General features: G+C 40.8%; 2 protein-coding genes across 5 annotated transcripts in view; one reads left to right on the plus strand and one right to left on the minus strand.

The window, feature by feature from the left end:
- Positions 1-75: 75 nt before the first annotated feature.
- Positions 76-23,066, plus strand: tmem232 (transmembrane protein 232). 4 transcript variants are annotated; one of them, XM_029708702.1, is made up of 13 exons: positions 76-328; positions 665-776; positions 1,363-1,468; positions 1,771-1,928; positions 2,090-2,189; positions 2,354-2,475; positions 19,402-19,550; positions 19,793-19,919; positions 20,135-20,333; positions 20,655-20,833; positions 21,451-21,770; positions 21,884-21,962; positions 22,372-23,066. In XM_029708702.1, the coding sequence occupies exons 1-13, from the start codon at positions 198-200 to the stop codon at positions 22,555-22,557; spliced, it is 1,968 nt and encodes a 655-aa protein (XP_029564562.1). In that variant the 5' UTR covers positions 76-197; the 3' UTR covers positions 22,558-23,066. The 4 variants fall into 4 exon arrangements, with proteins under 4 accessions (XP_029564562.1, XP_029564563.1, XP_029564565.1 ...); XM_029708703.1 differs by having other exon boundaries at positions 77-328; positions 20,156-20,333; XM_029708704.1 differs by having other exon boundaries at positions 186-328; positions 1,368-1,468.
- man2a1 (mannosidase, alpha, class 2A, member 1) overlaps positions 22,728-25,781 on the minus strand; it is a 61,036-nt gene continuing 57,982 nt past the window's right edge. The window contains exon 22 of the mRNA XM_029708701.1: positions 22,728-25,146. Coding sequence (XP_029564561.1) covers positions 24,994-25,146 — 153 coding nt within the window. The 3' untranslated portion in view covers positions 22,728-24,993. The remainder of the gene's footprint in view (positions 25,147-25,781) is intronic.

Consider the following 25,781-nt stretch of genomic DNA (forward strand, 5'->3'; position numbering starts at 1 on the left):
GCATTGTGGGATATGTACTTTTTTTTGTGCACTTATTTGACATCGCTGCCATGCGTCCATGGAAACACAGCAAACAAACAAGGCAGATGTACACGAGATGAGAGTGAAATTCTATAGACGCAGGCGAGGAAAACAGGTGTCTACAAAATGGTGAAAGCTGCCTATGTTGTCATTTTGTATTTATAAAACTGTGTAAGATGCCTATAATTAAAGTTCCAGTTGTCCATAATTTGGGTATAATTTCCCAAACACACAAAGAGGATTTGGAAAAAAGACTTTTCAAAAAAGCTCAGGAAATAACAATCACAACCAATTCAAAGGCTACCAGGTAAGGACTGAGTTTACTGCACTGTCCCTTTTTGATCTTAATTAAGTAATGTAGCCTATAACCTGTATGTGTGTAAAGGTCTGGACCATATGGCACAGGTGGTGGTGAACTTGCCCAATAACCTCAGGGTTGCTGGTTCAAGCTCTGTCTCTGCAAAATGAGCTAGACTGGGGGAACTCAATTTAGGCTACTGCCAGAATTATGTTTTACTGTTTCAATCTCGATATATTTTTGTAAAATGTATATACCCCTTCATAAAAAATTGCATAGCCTACTACTGTAAGGTTGTTGTCTTCACTTATGCCTACTGTATGGTAAAATGTGTCTATTTTACAGAAACCCATTTGAAATAACAGAGGAGTTTATCAAAAAGTACAACAATTCCCAGGGCTCTGAGGAACAAGACAAGTATAATGAGCTGGCACGACAACTACTTAGCCGAAGCAAGGTGTTTACCTGGACATGTCCAATAAGAAATGCTCATATGTTCATTTTCTGTTGCAAACGATACAGGGGTGCGTTCAGTTCGATTAAATGTTTGTTACATTACATAACGTCTTGTACTGATCAACACCTTTCTCCAAAACGTTCTTCAAATTTCTTTAACAGACTTTGAAGGTACGTATTTAAAGTGCAGCGGCCACGCTGACAACGTTCCCCAACCCACAACCCAACCCTCCCCTTTTCCCGTTTAATTGGACGTACCATAATGTTTTTCGTACTGAACGCAGCCCAGGTGTCAATGTCCCGCATTCATTTCTCAACCATTTTCTGTGACAGTTCACAGAATTCACAGCAGATGGTGACAAAATCAAATATGTGAGGCTATTTAACTGGACACTACGGTTGGGGCCAATTCCATTTTAATTCCAGTCAATTCAGGAAGTACATTGAAATTCCAATTCTCTTCTTGCGTTTCAATTAGGAAAAATGTGGCATAGGAATTTGGTTTACTTTTTGAATTGACTGGAATTTAAATGGAATTGACCCCAACCCTGCTGTACACCTCAAGGTTACCATTTTTTCCTCAACAGCGTAGAGCTGGACTGAAATGCATGGGCGAGGGCTACCACGTTCAGCTTCCTCTGGCATGGACAGAGCTGCTGTTGCTTGGTTTGTGCCATGGTAAAATTCAAAATGGTAGGTTATTATTGAGAGACCTATTGTGCATAGAGTGCACTTTTCAGTAACTGTACTGTTATGATTGGGCTGGGCCCTGATTTCTTCCCTGGCCATTTGACCTGACCATTAAAAACTCAGGGCACTATAGATTACTATAACTATGCAACTAGAGCCTAGAGGTTTTCCTGGTCAGGTCACATGGTCAGGAAAGATTTAGGGCCTTGGTCATTATAATGATTATGAATAATATGTTAATGCCATAGCTGTTAACACATACTGTTTTTGTTTAAATCAAGACAAACATTGTGTTACCTCTTTAGATTCCCTGGATTCCCTTCTGATGTCATTGGACCATGCTCCAGTGCATGCAGAACAGATTCCTGCCCTCTTTTACCTGGGAGAGTCAGTCTTGTACTGGGTCTGTGCTGATACGTCTCAGAAGCCCAATTTGTACACCTGCGAAGTGAAGATACTCAAGGTAGAGTGGACAGATCTATGTTTCTTTTAAGTATGTGTCATTGTGTGGGAAAAAATACCTTATGTAACAAGTTTACAGAACAGCCATACTCCTAAAGCAGGTTAATAACTTGAATTGTATTATATTTAGTTCACCTTTGCAATTTTATTGTGCTCTTTTAGCTGGGATATTTGGTCTTCTTGAGACTATTTCTCTTTCACATCTCTGGAAACCTGAGTGGATACCAAAGAAGCAAATCCCATCTTCACGTTTTTTTAAAAGGTAGAGTACTAGATGGAGAAATAGTGATTCATTCTACTTTTACATAGTAATATACTGTAATGGTGTAATTATTGTGTGTGTTCACTTGCAGGTTCTACTAATTGATGTAAACTGTGTTGTTGAAAAACACAACTAATGGCTGTAAACTGTTGTTTCCCTTTTAGCTCTGTCTCAGTGTGAGCCATGCTACCAACCGTATCCAAACATTTTGCTCTCAGTGCACTTCATGTTACGTTCAGGGGAGATCATTTGTGGACTGGAACCTTTTCAAGATGATTCAGCATCAGTAAGAGTTCCATGCAAATTCTACAGATCTCCTAAAATATTTATTTTGGTCCTGGTGGAACAGTTGTTAAGAGCGCTGCCCATAATATATACCCTTAATTAAGTAAAAGTACTTTAAAGTACTACTTAGGTCGTTGTATCTGTACTTTACTTTACTATTTATATTTTTGGACAACTTATACTTTTACTTCACTACATTCCTAAAGAAAATCATGCACTTTTTACTCCATACATTTTCCCTGTCATCCAAAAGTACTTGTTACATTTTGAATGCTTAGCAGTACTGGAAAATGGTCCAATTCACACACTTCTCAAGAGAACATCCCTGGTCATCCCTACTGCCTCTGATCTCACTAAACACACATACTTCGTTTCTAAATGATGTCTGAGTGTTTGAGTGTTCTCCTGGCTATCTGTAAATTTATAAAACAACAAGAAAATGGTTCCGTCTAGTTTGCTTAATATAATGAATTTGAAATGAATTTGACTTTACTTTTGATACTGAAGTACATTTTAGCAATTACATTTAAGATGATATAGCTTTAGACTTTTACTCAAGTAGTATTTTACTGGGTGACTCACTTTTACATTAGTCATTTTCTATGAAGGTATCTTTACTTTTACTCAAGTATGACAATTGGGTACTTTTTCTACCAGTGCTGCAATGTAAGTTGCTTTGGATAATACTCTTCTAAGTGGCATATATTCATTTAAATCCAGTCTATCCCAAAAATGAATTTGGTTTAAGATTAGTTTAAGATTAACATTGGAAAAGTGTATTCACGTTCACTCAAATGCATGTCAGTATGTGTAATGTTGCACTGTGTCATAACACAACATGACTTATCTAGGTGGCTAATTAAGCGATAATGCCCTCGAAACCGGTATTTGGAAGATATATTGGCACGGGTGTTGTTAGTCCTGAGACAAAGTTGAGGGCTGGCAAACCGTGCCAATATATCCTCCTAACACCGGCTTCGAGAGCATTATCACTTTTATACAACGGGTTATCAACATATTCAAATAATGATTGACATATTTTAATTTTAAAATGTTTTTAAATTAATTTATTCATACTATTTAATCCTTTCAGGAGATATAGTCCCGACACAAATCTATGGTTGATACCCAAGCCGGCTGGTCGTTCGTTCTATTGGTTTGGTTGCCAAAAACGCGACCCAGTTGTTAAGTCTTTTTGTTCTGTATCAATGGACGTGACCCAGTTGTTCATTCCAAATGTTCCATTGCCATACTGGCTGGCAACCTTCTTATCCCTTGCTTGCTAGCTAGTCAACTGCAGCTAACTTACAGTCACGTCAAACAGTGCAGCCAGAATAACAGCTAAGTAGCTGCATTTGCATTTGTTTAAGCTGTTTTCTAGTGACATTTATTTGGATACATCCACAGGCCTGCCAACTTTTGAAGAAAGCCCGGAGTGAGATTTGCTACGTGAATTTCATTGCCCCCTGGCACAACCGCTAGATGGGGGACTGGGGGTCCTCCTCCGGGAAAATGTTACTTTTTTAAAGCTAATTTCCTGAAATGCTATGTATTTTGACATGGCTTAGACCTATGAGCAGGGTGGAAAATTAAAAACCACAGTTCAGGTGGAAAAAAAAAAGAAGGAAGGGAAGCGCTGCTAAGGTTCACAATAGTAGGTGTTGGTAGACAGAAGCTGCTAAGGTTCACAATAGTAGGTGTTGGTAGACAGAAGGTGCTAAGGTTCACAATAGTAGGTGTCGGTAGACAGAAGGTGCTAAGGTACACAATAGTAGGTTTTGGTAGACAGAAGGTGCTAAGGTACACAATAGTAGGTTTTGGTAGACAGAAGGTGCTAAGGTACACAATAGTAGGTGTCGGTAGACAGAAGGTGCTAAGGTACACAATAGTAGGTTTTGGTAGACAGAAGCTGCTAAGGTACACAATAGTAGGTTTTGGTAGACAGAAGGTACTAAGGTACACAATAGTAGGTTTTGGTAGACAGAAGGTGCTAAGGTACACAATAGTAGGTTTTGGTAGACAGAAGGTACTAAGGTACACAATAGTAGGTTTTGGTAGACAGAAGGTGCTAAGGTTCACAATAGTAGGTGTTGGTAGACAGAAGGTGCTAAGGTACACAATAGTAGGTGTTGGTAGACAGAAGGTGCTAAGGTACACAATAGTAGGTTTTGGTAGACAGAAGGTGCTAAGGTACACAATAGTAGGTTTTGGTAGACAGAAGCTGCTAAGGTTCACAATGGTAGGTTTTGGTAGACAGAAGGTGCTAAGGTTCACAATAGTAGGTTTTGGTAGACAGAAGGTGCTAAGGTACACAATAGTAGGTTTTGGTAGACAGAAGGTGCTAAGGTTCACAATGGTAGGTGTTGGTAGACAGAAGGTGCTAAGGTTCACAATGGTAGGTGTTGGTAGACAGAAGGTGCTAAGGTTCACAATAGTAGGTGTTGGTAGACAGAAGGTGCTAAGGTTCACAATAGTAGGTGTTGGTAGACAGAAGGTGCTAAGGTTCACAATAGTAGGTGTTGGTAGACAGAAGGTACTAAGGTACACAATAGTAGGTGTTGGTAGACAGAAGGTGCTAAGGTACACAATAGTAGGTTTTGGTAGACAGAAGGTGCTAAGGTACACAATAGTAGGTTTTGGTAGACAGAAGGTGCTAAGGTACACAATAGTAGGTTTTGGTAGACAGAAGGTGCTAAGGTTCACAATAGTAGGTGTTGGTAGACAGAAGGTGCTAAGGTACACAATAGTAGGTTTTGGTAGACAGAAGGTGCTAAGGTACACAATAGTAGGTGTTGGTAGACAGAAGGTGCTAAGGTACACAATAGTAGGTGTTGGTAGACAGAAGGTGCTAAGGTACACAATAGTAGGTGTTGGTAGACAGAAGGTGCTAAGGTTCACAATAGTAGGTGTTGGTAGACAGAAGGTGCTAAGGTTCACAATAGTAGGTTTTGGTAGACAGAAGGTGCTAAGGTTCACAATAGTAGGTGTTGGTAGACAGAAGGTGCTAAGGTACACAATAGTAGGTTTTGGTAGACAGAAGGTACTAAGGTACACAATAGTAGGTTTTGGTAGACAGAAGGTACTAAGGTACACAATAGTAGGTTTTGGTAGACAGAAGGTGCTAAGGTACACAATAGTAGGTTTTGGTAGACAGAAGGTACTAAGGTACACAATAGTAGGTTTTGGTAGACAGAAGGTACTAAGGTACACAATAGCATGTTTTGGTAGACAGAAGGTACTAAGGTACACAATAGTAGGTTTTGGTAGACAGAAGGTACTAAGGTACACAATAGTAGGTTTTGGTAGACAGAAGGTGCTAAGGTACACAATAGTAGGTTTTGGTAGACAGAAGGTGCTAAGGTTCACAATAGTAGGTTTTGGTAGACAGAAGGTGCTAAGGCACACAATAGTAGGTTTTGGTAGACAGAAGGTGCTAAGGTACACAATAGTAGGTGTCGGTAGACAGAAGGTACTAAGGTACACAATAGTAGGTGTTGGTAGACAGAAGGTGCTAAGGTACACAATAGTAGGTGTTGGTAGACAGAAGGTGCTAAGGTACACAATAGTAGGTGTTGGTAGACAGAAGGTGCTAAGGTACACAATAGTAGGTGTTGGTAGACAGAAGGTGCTAAGGTACACAATAGTAGGTGTTGGTAGACAGAAGGTACTAAGGTACACAATAGTAGGTGTTGGTAGACAGAAGGTGCTAAGGTACACAATAGTAGGTGTTGGTAGACAGAAGGTACTAAGGTACACAATAGTAGGTGTTGGTAGACAGAAGGTGCTAAGGTACACAATAGTAGGTGTTGGTAGACAGAAGGTGCTAAGGTACACAATAGTAGGTGTTGGTAGACAGAAGGTGCTAAGGTACACAATAGTAGGTGTTGGTAGACAGAAGGTACTAAGGTACACAATAGTAGGTGTTGGTAGACAGAAGGTGCTAAGGTACACAATAGTAGGTGTTGGTAGACAGAAGGTACTAAGGTACACAATAGTAGGTTTTGGTAGACAGAAGGTGCTAAGGCACACAATAGTAGGTTTTGGTAGACAGAAGGTGCTAAGGTACACAATAGTAGGTGTTGGTAGACAGAAGGTGCTAAGGTACACAATAGTAGGTTTTGGTAGACAGAAGGTACTAAGGTACACAATAGTAGGTGTTGGTAGACAGAAGGTGCTAAGGTACACAATAGTAGGTTTTGGTAGACAGAAGGTGCTAAGGTACACAATAGTAGGTTTTGGTAGACAGAAGGTGCTAAGGTACACAATAGTAGGTGTTGGTAGACAGAAGGTGCTAAGGTTCACAATAGTAGGTGTTGGTAGACAGAAGGTGCTAAGGTACACAATAGTAGGTTTTGGTAGACAGAAGGTGCTAAGGTTCACAATAGTAGGTTTTGGTAGACAGAAGGTACTAAGGTTCACAATAGTAGGTTTTGGTAGACAGAAGCTGCTAAGGTACACAATAGTAGGTTTTGGTAGACAGAAGGTGCTAAGGTACACAATAGCAGGTTTTGGTAGACAGAAGGTGCTAAGGTACACAATAGCAGGTTTTGGTAGACAGAAGGTGCTAAGGTACACAATAGTAGGTTTTGGTAGACAGAAGGTGCTAAGGTACACAATAGTAGGTTTTGGTAGACAGAAGGTGCTAAGGTACACAATAGTAGGTTTTGGTAGACAGAAGGTGCTAAGGTTCACAATAGTAGGTGTTGGTAGACAGAAGGTGCTAAGGTTCACAATAGTAGGTTTTGGTAGACAGAAGGTGCTAAGGTACACAATAGTAGGTGTTGGTAGACAGAAGGTGCTAAGGTACACAATAGTAGGTGTTGGTAGACAGAAGGTGCTAAGGTACACAATAGTAGGTGTTGGTAGACAGAAGGTGCTAAGGTACACAATAGTAGGTGTTGGTAGACAGAAGGTGCTAAGGTACACAATAGTAGGTTTTGGTAGACAGAAGGTGCTAAGGTTCACAATAGTAGGTTTTGGTAGACAGAAGGTGCTAAGGTTCACAATAGTAGGTTTTGGTAGACAGAAGGTGCTAAGGTACACAATAGTAGGTTTTGGTAGACAGAAGGTGCTAAGGTTCACAATAGTAGGTTTTGGTAGACAGAAGCTGCTAAGGTACACAATAGTAGGTTTTGGTAGACAGAAGGTGCTAAGGTTCACAATAGTAGGTTTTGGTAGACAGAAGGTGCTAAGGTACACAATAGTAGGTTTTGGTAGACAGAAGGTGCTAAGGTACACAATAGTAGGTTTTGGTAGACAGAAGGTGCTAAGGTTCACAATAGTAGGTTTTGGTAGACAGAAGGTGCTAAGGTACACAATAGTAGGTGTTGGTAGACAGAAGGTGCTAAGGTACACAATAGTAGGTGTTGGTAGACAGAAGGTGCTAAGGTACACAATAGTAGGTGTCGGTAGACAGAAGGTGCTAAGGTACACAATAGTAGGTGTCGGTAGACAGAAGCTGCTAAGGTACACAATAGTAGGTTTTGGTAGACAGAAGGTGCTAAGGTACACAATAGCATGTTTTGGTAGACAGAAGCTGCTAAGATACACAATAGTAGGTTTTGGTAGACAGAAGGTACTAAGGTACACAATAGTAGGTTTTGGTAGACAGAAGGTGCTAAGGTACACAATAGTAGGTTTTGGTAGACAGAAGGTGCTAAGGTACACAATAGCATGTTTTGGTAGACAGAAGCTGCTAAGGTACACAATAGTAGGTTTTGGTAGACAGAGGGTACTAAGGTACACAATAGTAGGTTTTGGTAGACAGAAGGTGCTAAGGTACACAATAGTAGGTGTTGGTAGACAGAAGCTGCTAAGGTACACAATAGTAGGTTTTGGTAGACAGAAGGTGCTAAGGTACACAATAGTAGGTTTTGGTAGACAGAAGGTGCTAAGGTACACAATAGCATGTTTTGGTAGACAGAAGCTGCTAAGGTACACAATAGTAGGTGTTGGTAGACAGAAGGTGCTAAGGTACACAATAGCAGGTTTTGGTAGACAGAAGGTGCTAAGGTACACAATAGCATGTTTTGGTAGAAAGAAGGTGCTAAGGTACACAATAGTAGGTGTTGGTAGACAGAAGGTGCTAAGGTACACAATAGCATGTTTTGGTAGACAGAAGCTGCTAAGGTACACAATAGTAGGTTTTGGTAGACAGAAGGTGCTAAGGTACACAATAGCATGTTTTGGTAGACAGAAGGTGCTAAGGTACACAATAGTAGGTTTTGGTAGACAGAAGGTACTAAGGTACACAATAGTAGGTGTTGGTAGACAGAAGGTGCTAAGGTACACAATAGTAGGTGTCGGTAGACAGAAGGTGCTAAGGTACACAATAGTAGGTTTTGGTAGACAGAAGGTGCTAAGGTACACAATAGCAGGTTTTGGTAGACAGAAGCTGCTAAGGTACACAATAGTAGGTTTTGGTAGACAGAAGGTGCTCTTTGGTAAAAGGTGTAAATTAGTCATCAAAAGAAAAGGAGGATCAAGGCACTCTTCATATAATTAATTAAAATGCCTTTATTTGTATGGCATGTTCAATGGAAACAAAGTTTAAAAACTCTGACGTGTTTCTGCTGCATGGCCTTCTTCAGGGAGTACAAAGATATGATAAAACAATGTCCTCTTTTGAACAGCTTTTTCCAATCAACCCTGATTTGAAGTAGTGGTTACAGAATTCACTGGACAACACCTAGTAAGCAATACTATACACATATATTTTTTAAAAGTTAAATACTGTAGATATGTTATCAGAAATGCTAATCAAGGCTTGAAGCATCAGAACCCCTAGAAAGGTAGTTCTAACCTTGAACATGACTGGGCAAAGTGTTAAGAATAGGAGAGCCATCTATTTGATTGTACACTAGATCCCAGCAAACGGACCACAGCAGTCTAAACATAGCTGAGGGCAGTTGAGCAATATGTCCACTAAATGACAGCAAAGGGACCTCTCACAGGAAAGGTGAGAAATCCATATCTTCATTTAAACCAGGGTACTTAGTGTCCTGTAGTTTGTAAATTCCAAAAACTTTCCCTTTGGTCTAGTTGTTGAAGACGGTCCCCTTTTCTAATTGAGGCCGGAACATGATCAATACCCATAGCTTGTAGGGAGGCAGGGTTGCCATGGTGTAAGGACATGTAGTGCCTTGCCATGGGGTAGTCTTCATTGCCTACCCGTATGGCGTACTTGTGTTCCGCTAAGCGGTCTTGAAGGTGTCTCTGTGTCCGTCCTATGTAGAACAACTTGCACTGTGGACATTCCAGTCTGTAGATGACATGAGTGGTTTTGCAGTTAATGAAATGCTTGACTTGATACTCCATTTTAGAAGCTGTGTCAACAAAATATACTGCTCAAAAAAATAAAGGAAACACTTAAACAACACATCCTAGATCTGAATGAAAGAAATAATCTTATCAAATACTTTTTTCATTACATAGTTGAATGTGCTGACAACAAAATCACACAAAAATAATCAATGGAAATCCAATTTATCAACCCATGGAGGTCTGGATTTGGAGTCACACTCAAAATTAAAGTGGAAAACCACACTACAGGCTGATCCAACTTTGATGTAATGTCCTTAAAACAAGTCAAAATGAGGCTCAGTAGTGTGTGTGGCCTCCACGTGCCTGTATGACCTCCCTACAACGTCTGGGCATGCTCCTGATGAGGTGGCGGATGGTCTCCTGAGGGATGTCCTCCCAGACCTGGACTAAAGCATCTGCCAACTCCTGGACAGTCTGTGGTGCAACGTGGCGTTGGTGGATGGAGCGAGACATGATGTCCCAGATGTGCTCAATTGGATTCAGGTCTGGGGAACGGGCGGGCCAGTCCATAGCATCAATGCCTTCCTCTTGCAGGAACTGCTGACACACTCCAGCCACATGAGGCCTAGCATTGTCTTGCATTAGGAGGAACCCAGGGCCAACCGCACCAGCATATGGTCTCACAAGGGGTCTGAGGATCTCATCTCGGTACCTAATGGCAGTCAGGCTACCTCTGGCGAGCACATGGAGGGCTGTGCGGCCCCCCAAAGAAATGACACCCCACACCATGACTGACCCACCGCCAAACCGGTCATGCTGGAGGATGTTGCAGGCAGCAGAACGTTCTCCACGGCATCTCCAGACTCTGTCACGTCTGTCACATGTGCTCAGTGTGAACCTGCTTTCATCTGTGAAGAGCACAGGGCGCCAGTGGCGAATTTGCCAATCTTGGTGTTCTCTGGCAAATGCCAAACATCCTGCACGGTGTTGGGCTGTAAGCCCAACCCCCACCTGTGGACGTCGGGCCCTCATACCACCCTCATGGAGTCTGTTTCTGACCGTTTGAGCAGACACATGCACATTTGTGGCCTGCTGGAGGTCATTTTGCTGGGCTCTGGCAGTGCTCCTCCTGCTCCTCCTTGCACAAAGGCGGAGGTAGCGGTCCTGCTGCTGGGTTGTTGCCCTCCTACGGCCTCCTCCACGTCTCCTGATGTACCGACCTGTCTCCTGGTAGCGCCTCCATGCTCTGGACACTACGCTGACAGACACAGCAAACCTTCTTGCCACAGCTGGATGAGCTGCACTACCGGAGCCACTTGCGTGGGTTGTAGACTCCGTCTCATGCTACCACTAGAGTGAAAGCACCACCAGCATTCAAAAGTGACCACAACATCAGCCAGGAAGCATAGGAACTGAGAAGTGGTCTGTGGTCCCCACCTGCAGAACCACTCCTTTATTGGGGGTGTCTTGCTAATTGCCTATAATTTCCACCTGTTGTCTATTCCATTTGCACAACAGCATGTGAAATTTATTGTCAATCAGTGTTGCTTCCTAAGTGGACAGTTTGATTTCACAGAAGTGTGATTGACTTGGAGTTACATTGTGTTGTTTAGGTGTTCCCTTTATTTTTTTGAGCAGTGTACTTTTTCTGTGCAATATTTTTGCAATGGTTGCACTGGTTGCATTTAAAAGAGCCCTTGGGTTTGTGGTCTAGCCAAGTTTTTGGAGAGTCACCAGGAAGATAGCTGTGGACTAATTTGTCATTTAGGGTAGGACATCTCTTAAAGCTTATGACTGGTGGCTCTGGGAAGACTTGGCATAGTAGCGTATCACTTTGGATGATTCCCCAATTCTTTTTATCATTTTCATGTTCTGTATTTTGTAACAAAGTACACTCTCTCTAGTACATCACGGTGTGCTCCCCTTCGCAACAAGTTCTCTCTGTCAAGTCGTCCGGCCCTTATACCTGCATCTTTCAGGACCTGAGCACTGTAACCGCGATTCAAGAAGCGATTCTCCAATTCAGCAGATTTGACACTGTAATCTATTTCCTGATCGCAAATTCTGCGGATTCTTTGGAATTGGCCATATGGAAGGTTTTCTTTTAGCCTTTTGGGGTGAAAGCTGTCTGCTCTCAGAATCGTATTCCCATCTGTAGGCTTCCTAAAGATTGATGTGTGCAAACAACCTTTGTCATTTTTTACTGATGTCAAGGTCCAAAAAATGAATGTCTTCCTTGCTGTACTCCCTACGTAGTTTGATGTTAGGGTTAATGCTGTTAAGGTATTGGTGGAAGGAAATAAGTATATCTTCTGAGCCAGACCAGAACTGGCAAACATCAATATAGCGTCCCAAACATATAATCTGGTCAAATAACTGGTTTTTAGAAGGATCCAAAATGAAGTCATTTTTACCATTTACATAAGTACAAACCAGCGTAGGAAGGGCTGTAGCAAGCTTCCATGGCACATCCTTTGACTTGTTTAAAAATATGGTCCTGAAAGACAGATGTTATTATTAAGAGTCCATTCAGTCAGTGAAACAATGAATTCTGTGGGAGGCATCTCAGTTTCAGGCCAGGTACTCAATGGTACATAGCTGCCAATCCTTGTTTGTGTTTAATGGTGGTGTATAGAGACTCCACATCCATGGTGACTAAAAAGGAAGCTGTACCTATGTTGTTCAATTCCTTAATGTTGTTCAATACATCTGTGGTGTCTTGAATAGAGGTCGGCCGATTATGATTTTTCAACGCCGATACCGATTATTGGAGGACCAAAAAAAGGTGATACCAATTAATCGGCCGATTTCTTTTATTTATTTATTTGTAATAATGACAATTACAACAATACTGAATGAACACTTATTTTAACTTAATATAATACATCAATAAAATCAATTTGGCCTCAAATAAATAATGAAACGTGTTCAATTTGGTTGAAATAATGCAAAACAAAGTGTTGGAGAAGAAAGTAAAAGTGCAATATGTGCCATGTAAAAAAGCTAACGTTTAAGTTCCTTGCTCAGAACATGAGACCATATGAAAGCTGGTGGTTCCTTTTAACATGAGTCTTCAATATTCCCAGGTAAGAAGTTTTAGGTTGTAGTTATTATAGGAATTATAGGACTATTTCTCTCTATATGATTTGTATTTCATATACTTTTGACTATTGGATGTTCTTATAGGCACTTTAGTACTGCCAGTGTAACAGTATAGCTTCCGTCCCTCTCCTCGCTCCTACCTGGGCTCGAACCAGGAACACATCGACAACAGCCACCCTCGAAGCAGCGTTACCCATGCAGAGCAAGGGGAACAACTACTCCAAGTCTCAGAGCGAGTGACGTTTGAAACGCTATTAGCGTGCACCCGGCTAACTAGCTAGCCATTTCACATCGGTTACACCAGCCTAATCTTGGGAGTTGACAGGCGTGAAGTCATAAACAGCGCAATGCATTGCGAAGGGCTGCTGGCAAACGCACGAAAGTGCTGTTTGAATGAACGCTTACGAGCATGCTGCTGCCTACCATCGCTCAGTCAGACTGCTCTATCAAATCATAGACTTAATTATAACATAATAACACACAGAAATACGAGCCTTAGGTCATTAATATGGTTGAATCCGGAAACTATCATCTCGAAAACAAAACGTTTTTCCTGTCAGTGAAATACGGAACCGTTCTGTATTTTATCTAACGGGTGGCATCCCTAAGTCTAAATATTCCTGTTGCATTGCACAACCTTCAATGTTATGCCATAATTACGTAAAATTCTGGCAAATTAGTTCGCAACGAGCCAGACGGCCCAATCTGTTGCATATACCCTGACTCTGCGTGTAATGAACGCAAAATGACACAATTTCACCTGGTTAATATTGCCCGCTAAGCTGGATTTCTTTTAGCTAAATATGCAGGTTTAAAGAAAGGCATTGATGTTTATGGTTAGGTACAGTTGTGCAACGATTGTGCTTTTTTCGCAAATTTGCTTTTGTTAAATCATCCCCCGTTTGGCGAAGTTGGCTGTCTTTGTTAGGAAGAAATAGTCTTCACAGTTCGCAACGAGCCAGGCGGCCCAAACTGCTGCATATACTGACTCTGTTTGCAAGAGAAGTGACACATTTTCCCTAGTTAAAAGAAATTAATGTTAGCAGGCAATATTAACTAAATATGCAGGTTTAAAAATATATACTTGTGTATTGATTTTAAGAAAGGCATTGATGTTTATGGTTGGAGCAAGGTGTACCTAAGCGATTATATGCAACGCAGGACAGGCTAGATAAACTAGTAATATCATCAAACATGTGTAGTTAACTAGGGATTATGATTGATTGATTGTTTTTTTATAAGATAAGTTTAATGCTAGCTAGCAACTTACCTTGGCTTCTTACTGCGTTCGCGTAACAGGCAGGCTCCTCGTGGAGTGCAATGTAAAGCAGGTGGTTAGAGCGTTGGACTAGTTAACCGTAAGGTTGCAAGATTGAATCCCCGAGCTTACAAGGTAAAAATCTGTCGTTCTGCCCCTGAACAAGGCAGTTAACCCACCGTTCCTAGGCCGTCATTGAAAATAAGAATGTGTTCTTAACTGACTTGTCTAGTTAAATAAAGGTCTAAAAATAAATAAATCGGCCAAATCGGCGTCCAAAAATACCGATTTCCGATTGTTATGAAAACTTGAAAACGGCCCTAATTAATCGGCCATTCTGATTAATCGGTCGACCTCTAGTCTTGAAGATAGGCTGGGAGTGACGGCAAATGAGGCTTAATAAAGTAATCAATGTAGTTGGAGATGGGTTCTGTCAGACTTTCATTACCACTAATCACTGCTCTACCTGGGAGGTTTTCAAAATTCTTGTGGACCTTTGGAAAAAGATAATACTTTTTTTTAACTCATTGTCTGAAATGTAGCCATTCTCCTTAGCTTCTGTGAGGATCCCTTTCAATTAAGTTTTTAGGTCCTCTGTAGGGTTGAAGGTAAGAGATCGTTAGAATTCATTGTCTAATTGGCGGTAGACTTCTGTCACATATGTCTTTACTCCATACTACGGTACCACCTCCTTTTGTCTGCTTTTTTAACCACAATCCGTGGCCTTCAGATGTAGAAACAAAATAGGTCAATCTTTGTATTGAATTCATTAGTTGAGTACGTGGCTGCAAAGGACAGTCCTTTAGACAAGACCCTTACACAACCATCATAAAGGGGTTCTCCAGAAATGTTGATCACAGCCTTGTTCTGGTCCTGCTTCGTGTGGTTGGATAGTCTTGATTTCTTCCTCCCCCTCTGTGTTGGCCTCTTCCATGTCTTCTCCCTCTCTTGTTGGGGAACCTGCGTGGCTTCTCTTCCTGGTCTAAAAAATCTTGGGAGGAGCTGGCCTCTGAGCATCTTGGGTGATCCTCATCATCGCTGCTCGTAAATTTGATCTAGGCTTCCTCTGTGGGTGTGATTCTGAATTCTTGCGGGTTGCGGGTTCTCCAGGCAATGGGATGGTAATTCTTCGGCTTGCAAGCTTCCCCCTTTTTCCTCCAAACATAAAGATGGTCATTATGGCCAAACAGCTCTATTGAGACCAGAGGACATTTCTCCAAAAAGTACGATCTTTGTCCCCATGTGCAGTTGCAAACCATAGTCTGGCTTTTTTATGGCGGTGTTGGAGCAGTGGCTTCTTCCTTGCTGAGCGGCCTTTCAGGTTATGTCGATATAGGACTCGTTTTACTGTGGATATAGATACTTTTGTACCTGTTTCCTCCAGCATCTTCACAAGGTCCTTTGCTGTTGTTCTGGGATTGATTTGCACTTTTCGCACCAAAGTACGTTCATCTCTAGGAGACAGAACGCGTCTCCTTCCTGAGCGGTATGACGGCTGCGTGGTCCCATGGTGATTTTACTTGCGTACTATTGTTTGTACAGATGAACATGGTACGTTCAGGCGTTTGGAAATTGCTCCCAAGGATGAACCAGACTTGTGGAGGTCTAAAAAAAAACTATTCTGAGGTTTTGGCTGATTTCTTTTGATTTTCTCATGATGTCAAGCAAAGGGGCGCTGAGTTTGAAGGTAGGCCTTGAAATACATCCACAGGTACACCTCCAATTGACTCAAATGATGTCAATTAGCCTATCAGAAGCTTCTAAAGCCATGACATCATTTTCTGGAATTTTCCAAGCTGTTTAAAGGCACAGTCAACTTAGTGTATGTAAACTTTTGACCCACTGGAATTGTGATACAGTGAATTATAAGTGAAATAATCTGTCTGTAAACAGTTGTTAGAAAAATTACTTGTGTCATGCACAAAGTAGATGTCCTAACTGACTTGCTAAAACTCTAGTTTGTTAACAAGAAATTTGTGGAGTGGTTGAAAAACAAGTTTTAATGACTCTAACCTAATTGTATATAAACTTCCGACTTCAACTGTAGGTGTTAAGGCCCTGCAATAGACTTGTGTCCTGTCCAGGGGGTGTACTTTACATCAAGATGCCTCACGCTACAGAAACAGGAGATCGGCTCCTGCCCAATGAGCCGTTCCGGCTCGCACAAGCCAAAGCTCTTATAATGCTACTTCCTTACTACTTATGCCTACTATATTGTTGAAGATCCTTTCCACCATCTTACTCTAAATAGACAAAATATGTGTTTATGAGTTGTGAGACCCCTACCATCTCTGCCTAGCTTGTGCACGTTACTAAAATATCAAAAATGATTTTGGATTCCTGGAGCATTTAATATCCAATGCTTATTTGTATGACTTATTCAAAACTGTCCAAGGATGTCTGCAATAATAATAAAATATCCTACATTTTCAAAGACACAAGTACGCATATCAGATATGTAATTACACTGGGAAAATTGGGAAGAAGTGGAATAATAGAATAAGTCTGGGGAATAACGGTAGTGTTCTTGGTGACAAGCACAGTAATTACCCTATATTTTAGCCCATTGTTAAGAATGAGAATTGTTCCACTGATCAGACTAAATCAAGTAAATAGATAATACAATCTCCTGAAGACAAGATTACATAAATCTGCCCCTACAACCTAACCAAGGAATTGTTATATTCATTCCCCCCTCTAGAATCAACTTACACTTTTCGGTTCAAAACTGTTTGACAAAATTATTTTCATAATTACAAATAAGGTCACCCTACCAAACTTCCCTGCTAAAACATACTGTAGGTCAGTGGAGGCGCCTCAGAGGAGGAATGGGAGGACCATCCTCCTCAGTGAATTTCATAAAAATAAAAATTGTAAAACATTGAAAAGCTATGTAGATAAAACTATACAAAATATATTCACATATCACCAAATAATTGATTAAAACTGTTCTCAACCCCTTCCATAGACTTACACAGTAATTATGACAGGTTGGAGGACGTCCTGCTGCTTTTGCAGCATGAACTGACATGTTGTCCACCCAATCAAAGGATCAGAGAATGAATCTAGTACTGAAAGCATAAGCTACAGCTAGCTAGCACTGCAGTGCATAAAATGTGGTGAGTAGTTGACTCAAAGAGAAAGACAATAGGTGAACAGTTTTCAACATATGAATTTCTTCAAAAATGAAGGAGAAGCGAGAGGGGGTGAGTGTCATTTTTTCTCACTTTTAGTTTCACTTACTTAGCTAGCAAATGCAGCTGGCTTGTTTAGTTACTCAACACCCGGCTCAAACAGAGGAATGCTATGTTAGCTAGGTGGCTATGACTATCCAACACAACACTGGAACTCTTCCAAGTCAAGGTACGCTTTTGGTTTTATTCATTTATTGCCACCGGCACCTGCCGGTGTAACTGCTTACTGACTGTACCTTACTGCATGATTGTAGTGGGTTTACTAACGTATTTGTTTTATTAGCTATGTTGACTAGAATGTTACTTTAGCTAATATAGGTACAACGATGTAGGCTGTGTGTAGCGGTTATGACATGGTTTGGCTTGGAAAGGTTTTTTCGCCTGGTCACATAGAGCTGATGTGTTGTTTATTGTAGTCCACAAACAAAGGGAAAAGGTGAGAGGAGGAGAGTGTATAGAGGCGAGAAGGAAAACAACGTGGCTGCTATGAAAGTGAACTGTGTTTATGCATGATCAGGTGTGTATTCATTCTGCCTGAAGCAAACGAAACGGGGGAAAAATACCAGAATATGTCCAATAGAAACTCATTTGCAACTGTTGGACTAATGATTACACCCTAGATTAGCTAGAAGCAGGCAAGCATGTGCAAGGCGGTATTGAATGGGTCACTCTCTGTCCATGTGTCACTGTCTGTCATCTCATTTTTTTCTCTCAACCTGTGTGCACCTACTTTGTAAACTTTCATTCAGGCTAGGTTGTAGCAACCTCATGATGGGTATAGGGAACATTTGAGTATCATGTAGTAGCCTAAACCTATCGATGTTACATTGAATTGGGTGAATGGAATATGAATGACAGTCATCAAACATGTAATAGAAAAAATAAAATCGTCCCCCCTCATCATAAACGGCAGTGACCGCCACTGCTGTAAATCTAATACCTTTACTTTGTCACAGCCTAAATGCCAATCACCAAACGAGGGGACTAATGCGAGTGTGGATTAAATCGACTTTAGTACATGCTGTCAAAAGGCTGCATTCAGCAATAATAGGGACGGGAGTAACAGCAAAAATGTTTTTGACATTGTACATAAAATGCTCTTTTTACAGTTTTATAAACTCAGCGGAGAACATTCTCGCTCTGCATTCAGCTCCACTCTAATTTTGAGGGGCGTTTCTTTAAAACATGCATAAAATCCCCTTGATCCCTTACATAACTAGACCAATCATATGCTTCAATGTTCCGCTGTTCACTGTGCTGTTGCAAAACAGGACAGTGGTAGAGGTTCCGCTCGTGATGTTAAATTGCAGGCGCAGAAGCTCCGATTTCAAAACGATTTGGAGCACGGTTGAAAAGTTAACGCGCTGACTATACAATGAACTAATTCGAAAAATAAAAGCAGTACTTTTCAATGCGTGAGAAGAGGGTCAAATGCGTGCGTCTCACTGCCAATGTGTGAGAGTTGGCAGATCTGCATCCACAACAATGAGCTAATGATGGGCGATTTCGCCTGGCAAAGAAAATGTGCTCTCTCATCAGGACACTGTTGTTCAGAGGAGCTAGCCAACAACACAGCTAACACAATCACTTGAAACTGTAAAGGTTGCATTTTGTTTCGTTCGACCTGTTTTCTATTGACATTTCTTTCTACATAGCCATAAAAATTATGCCAGCTGATTCATGATTTCGCCTGGCTGAGAAAAGCTGTCAATCTCATCCCGACCCGTACACAGTTTATTACTATGGGACAGCTAGAGGTCGAATTTCAATACTGAAATAATATTGCAAATGTCAGTGAGACAGTAAGGGTTATACAAATCTCCGCTATTGAAAACCAGTTGCTAGTCTAAAAGAAACAGGAGATAATGTCAAGATGCTTTTTACAGTGGAGATCAAGTTGAGGAATTCATATACATTGCCTGGCTGGGTTGATGTAAATAGGCATTTCAAAGTCATAGCTTTAGCTGGTGGTAATTTGTGGAATAAACACAGGCTGGAATGCGGTTTCAACCAATAAGCATCCAGGATTAGACCCACCCGTTGTATACTGTTTGCATATCCCGTAGCTACGTCCTGATGCTTTCCATATGTGATCTGTTGTGTACTGTAGGCTCAGGCAGACTGTCAGGAGTATGACGTGAACCAGGTGCTCTGGCATTGTCTTCTCAGTTGGTACTGCGTACAAAACAATGTCCGCCAGCTCTCCCAAGTAGCACACCACCTCATCATGCTGAGAGAGGAGCTGCAGAAAGACAACTGGTTGGTTTGGGCTGTGTATTGTAGTCTTGTTCTCTCCAACAGTCAAACTTTTCATTAGTGCAACATTAGTGTAGACTACATCACTCATACATTAGTTCATACATTACTCCTGATGTATCATTCTTCATAAATATATGAATGTTTATTTTATACCAGTATCAAGTCAAAGACTTGTGTAATCATCCAAATCAAAGTGTTTTATTGTAAATTAATACATTTTATTTAATCTATTTTAAATCCAGGGTGGACTGTGCTTTGGGATTAATGGTTCTGGGTGAGGCTGCAAAGTCCAGCTTGTTGTGCCTTCAGATGTTGATGAGTCTCCACATCAACCCAAAGACAGAGCAGGATGGGATTATAGAAGAAAACGTAAAGCTATTAACTGCCATACATATTATGGGCTGGTTACCCAGACCAAGATTAAGCCTAGTCCTGGACTAAAAATTATTTTTAACTGAAGATTCTCCATTGAGCATGCTTTTTTTAGCCCAGGTCTAGGCTAAATCTGGTTATGGTAAAGCCGGCCCATATCCACACACTAAATGAACTTCTCTCTCTTTTCATTTCTTTCATTCGTGCTATAGGTATGTCATCCTCTTTTCCAGGAAGGTATGTCTCAGAGTGGTTGCTGGCCATGGCAGTTGGAACACATCTATACCACTGTGTTAGCAGACATATGCCAGCATAGCAGCAATGCAGAGATACAGAAAACAGCTCTGCTGGGCAGTCAAACCCCTCCAGGATATCACAATACTGATGGACTGCTTAAACTTCTGAACCACTGTAAGTCCAGGAAGTGGCATGATGGATGGAGATAGTGGAAAAACAAGCAAACACTGAAACATGAGCATTGTACAAAAATAGCCACATTTATTTTGGTTTGTGAGAGTAACAGATTTTTCATCATCTTCAGATTTTATGCCTATATGATTTATTGCCTAAAGTTCCATTGCATACATTAGTTTAAAGCAAGAGTACGATCCAATGAAACAGCTTGCGTTAGCCATTATCTTTACACCAAAAGTCTAAAGCAGTTATTCCCTATCCTGGTCTCCAGTTTGTCAGGGTTTTCACTGAGTGTGGTGTCATCTGTTCATTCGCTAGCTGGCGCCGAGGCCTGGCAGCTGCGCTACAGTGCTGTTCAGGCTTTGGTGTGCGTATGCCGGGGGCTCAGCGGAGCTGTGTTGCAGGAGGGGCTGAGGAATGTGGCCTGGATCACTCTGCAGGAACACCTGTGCCAAGAGACAGACCAGAGAGTCGGAGATGCCGCCCGGGTTATAGAGGTGCTGAGTTGTTTTTGATATCTCTAAGGTCCAGATCTTTTCCTAGTCCGGTCATATGGTTAGGATAAACTCTGGGCCTTATTCATCTCAAATGTCAACTTACTCTCAAAGGAAAGAGATGTCTTTGCTGTATTGTCACAACTGCTTTTACCTTTACAAAGCACAAACATATCTGCTTACCAGGTTGGAGCTGAATAACATCATTAGGAAAATCCTGAAAGTCCTGAAATTTGTCACAGTCTATAGTATGGAAGATTCTGAAAAACTAATATAAATTCCCTGTACACTGAGAGGATTCAGTCTTAAAATCCAAACAGAATCAACAACTCGGCTTCTTATTCACACATTTATTGTTAGCTGAAATATAATTTGCATCAGAAAAATGTTAAACCGGTTCTTACTTCTGATCGAAACAACAGGAACAAAGGCCGTTTTTGGTGATTTATGGATCCAATTAAAGATTAGCATATTTTATCATTACTGTGGTTATTACCATGGCATTGTTTAATACTCTGTCCAAGTTTTTGCAAATTAAAGGCATAACTGCTAAAATGACTAACTTATTGATTTGTTTTTTAAACATAAGTTAAGGTACTGCTATTTTATTTGTTTCCTAGGCTGAAATTAATGTTCCAGAGAGCAGTCTTCTCAGTGAGAGAGGGAAGCCATCATCATCTTCCTCTGCTTCTAGCGTACCTGCTAGTCTACCTGGCCAATTGATCACCTGGAGGTTAGCATGTACCCTCTCTCAGCTCTACCTGCCCCCCACGCCTCTCCAACTCACCCCCCACACCAAGGCCAAGAAGGAACCACCACCTCCCTCCAACAGGCCTAGGCTGGAAGCCTGTCCTCCACTGCCTAAAGAAACACTCCCTGGCCCTGCCAGTAAGACTCTGCATCCAACCAGACATCCAGAGGAATATCACAGTGCCCCGGGGTAAAGGAAACAGATTTTGGCTAAATTGTTCTATGTTATGACTACACTACTTTATGTAACTATGGAAAAGAAGTGAAATGTAATTTAACATGATGTTATTACATTTATTCTAGAAAAAGTAAGAAATATCAAACTTACATGGACTTCAATGCACGTACAGATGTTGACTTGATGAGAGTTGTGGAGGACCAGGTGAGAGCATTACATTAAGGCATACATGAAAAGTGATTCACGCACGGTATTACAAATCTGATATATGCAGATTACAATTATGAATGTAAATTTGTATTGATAATGTCCCTTGCATAAATAGAATGTGCCAAAAACAAATCATAGAGCGTAATTAGAAATGAATGTACTCCTTTTCTAGTGTGTGTGATGTGTTCCTTATGGTGGCATTGTGCCTGGGGGATATACTGTACCCTGATTGCTTTTTGAGGATGTTCTCTTGCTAAAAGCGTATTAGCCAACCCTTACTGTGCATGGTGTAGTATATTAGCAGTGATCGCTTAATCAAAGTCCTTATAATTTCTGATGATGGTTGAAAATAAGTATGGTTGGGATGGAAATTCAAATCAATTGTATTTTCATTTCACTACAGTGGCAAAAAGAACTACAGATCAAAATGGCAGAGGAGGAAGATGCTGAAAAGAATGAATTAGAGAAAGTACAAAAGGAAAAAGAGGAACAATTCAAAGAGATTATGAGGAGGCGGGTGGAAAAAGTCAAGAAGGACACCAAACCATATGAGCTGCCTGGATATCAACAAACGGGAGGTCAAATGTGAATCTGAAAGAGACATAAATGACTTGTGCCATGCTCTTTGTTATAATACTGATCCCAAAACATTTTACCATGATGATTGCATCTAGCATTATTTTGGAGGGAATAGGGTCTTGCATACAACAAGTGCAAATTATTTTATGCACTTTGTTTCATTTAATTGGCAAACGTAACTTGGGTTTCATCCTTTTTTAATCTCACATTATATGTACAGAAAGATAGAAAAATGTGACTCTTAACAAGCAACATTGGTAGAAAGAGATTTGCACATAACACCCTCCCCTGATGCTGATTTGTAAAGATAGCCAAAACTATTGAAATTCTATACCAAGAAAAGTATATTGTTTCTCAAACGTGCTTTTGATTTCAAATCATCCCAGACCAGCTTGTCTTGAAGGTGACTTTTGTCTCTCATAAACGGAAATACTTAAAATAATTCCTCATTTAATCAGATATGATAGAAACTATTAAACTAGCTTAGATATTCCCGTCGACATTAAAAACATTACGAAACAATGGTTTCCACATTCATTTACATTGACACAAACAGACTTGAACTTTTTTTTATAGCAACCAATGTCCCAGGAATCCTTCTGATTCGTTACACTAACAGTGGAGGTGCAATTCTTTGACCCTCCTATTAGCTAGGCATGCTGCCGTATCACGCTTATGATGCGCTCATCTCAAAACACCCCAGGAAATGTAAGGGAATATTGTAAACATCGTTACCAGAAGGTTTGCGTTTCCTTGGAACTTCAAAGGTGGTCAAAACATCAAATAAAAACTCGTGGCAACATGTTGAAGTGGAATTGCAAATGGCTCAGTCAGGTCACAAGAAAGAACAGAACAAAACAAAAATAGTATGAGCAAACGTGACAGGGTTTGTGACCTTTGGCATGTGTCATATGCTTAAGCAAGCGGTTGTACGCTTTTGGCCATAGTAACAAAATGTGTCACGGATGTAATGAGTAACTATTGTAGATTTAGAATATTCAAATCATTCGGATGGATGTCATTAGCAGAAAGGGGGGATTGCTGCATATACTGTATCAATGTTGAGTTGGATCAGTTGCATAGTTTGATATCTAGGCTGTAGGCCCCCAATTCAATCAATCGCACATAATAATCAACCACACGGTTTCCCAGACACGGATTTAGCCTAGTCCTGGACTAAAAAGCATTTATGATGCAGAATTTCCATTGAAAGTGCTTTCTAATCCAGCAATAAAGTTATTCCATGGAAAACCGGCCTTGAAAGTTCACTCAGAATGTTGACACTACAGGTGTGTTTTTTTTCTTTTCATCAATATCCAATTCTAACAATTTCCCAGAGAGGAGCAGAGTGGGGTGTGTCTGTTTTCACACCACCACCTCAATGCAGTGTGAACATTCCTAAGTGAACTCACAGTGCAGTTTCCCTTTACCTGCAAGTGATTGAATGGCGTTATGACTGGTACACCCTTGCAAATGTCTTGAACAAAACATCCGACTTGTGTGCTCTACCAAGAGGAGCTTCACAAAACAACAGTAGAGGTGGCGTACATGAGGACATTGCAAATCTCTGTTGAAGCAGTAGATATAGTGCACTGAGGTTATCGTAAGATATGATTAAAAAAAAAATGTGATAGCTGTGTAAAGCAACAAAAAAATGTTTTATCACTCACTACAGTACATATATGAAGGTCACAATAACAGACCTTAATGCCACATGTCAATCTTGTGACATCAACTATTAAATGCATTCATTTCGCATCGATAACAAATTGTAAGTGACAATTTTCTCCCAAGAACAACATACAAAGATATGTACATAGGGCTCATTATAAAACTGTGAAGTAAGGCACATTTCTTGCTCTTTGGAACGACAACAAAAACAAGATCTCACTTGCAATTAACAATTTATCACATATAAATGTTGACCGCTATAAAATATTGAATTAATATTTAGAATCAGTTGGCCTTCAAATCTTTTTTCAGGCACGCCAAGGACATGAAGCAATATTCACTATGATTGAAGCCATACCTCGGTATAAAGAAAACAAAGAATCACATTGTACAAAATCATATTTGTGGAAAAAAGAAATCTGAACATGTGGTCTTCCCAATAGAGTAAGTTCAAGTGAAATTGCAACACAAACGTTCCCAACACATACATAACCTGAGACTGCAGCATCACTAGGTATACTGGACTCAAACAATATAATATTGCACTTGTAGAATTAAGCTTAAGCAAGTTCCATTTACTTCTCCTCCTGCCTCTCTTTCCTTTTCCACCTCTCTCCTTCCTTCTCGTCTTCCCTCTCTTCTTCCTAATCCTCTTCCCTTCCTCTTCCCCTCCTGTCTGTCTGTTCCAAGGCTTCTGCATTTCAGGCAGAGGCCGGATGTCGGGCTTGTTCCGCGGCGATCACCGACTCTCTGGCGATCGCCGCGGAACAAGCGCTCATGTCAGCTGCACACGGTATGTGCTGATCTCCATTGGCTTAAGGCTGATTTCCTCTTGGTTCGACCCTTCCTCGGGCGTGTGCATCAGAGTAAGAGACGCAGGGGTGATGCTCTGGAACCTCAGTTCAGAAAACAGCTTCTCCGTGCGGATCTGTGAGAGAACCAATCCAAACATGAACAGCGGCGTTATACCCGCATGTTTGAATAGGAAAACCCAGTATGAAAGGCGTTGATGGATAGGTTCAATAAAAACATTTGACACCGATGATCACGATGAAATACCCTTTCCTTTTAGAAGCTATTAATATAACTGGACACTTAACAGGCTTATTAAATATATTAAGATTAAGTGCCTGGGTCAACAGAGATTTCACCATCTACTCTGGGAAATGTTCTAATGAAAACACTCTTGGTCATAACGGCCTTGATATTCCTCTTGGAGAGAGATAAGTATTCACTTAAACCGATTATGGTTGCATTGTTATAGTTGTCATGACATTGGAAAAGGAGGAAATGTAATGAAAGGAATTTCCTTCCTCACTGCACATTTTCTGTGGCAAGTGACTCTTGAGCCGTTTTGCTCGAGGGGAAGTTAATTTCTGTAAAAAGAATGGTACTACTAGCCGCTTGAATAAAGAGCATCGCGGGCAACCCTCATTTTAACCCCAGGTTAAAATTCCCTTTAATTACTAATTAATAAAGTGTTTGGTCACAACTTTCATTTGTGTGTGTGTGTGTGTGTGTGTGTGTGTGTGTGTGTGTGTGTGTGTGTGTGTGTGTGTGTGT

The sequence above is a fragment of the Salmo trutta genome, chromosome 23 (genome assembly GCF_901001165.1).
Source record: "Salmo trutta chromosome 23, fSalTru1.1, whole genome shotgun sequence".
Classification (NCBI taxonomy): domain Eukaryota; kingdom Metazoa; phylum Chordata; class Actinopteri; order Salmoniformes; family Salmonidae; genus Salmo; species Salmo trutta.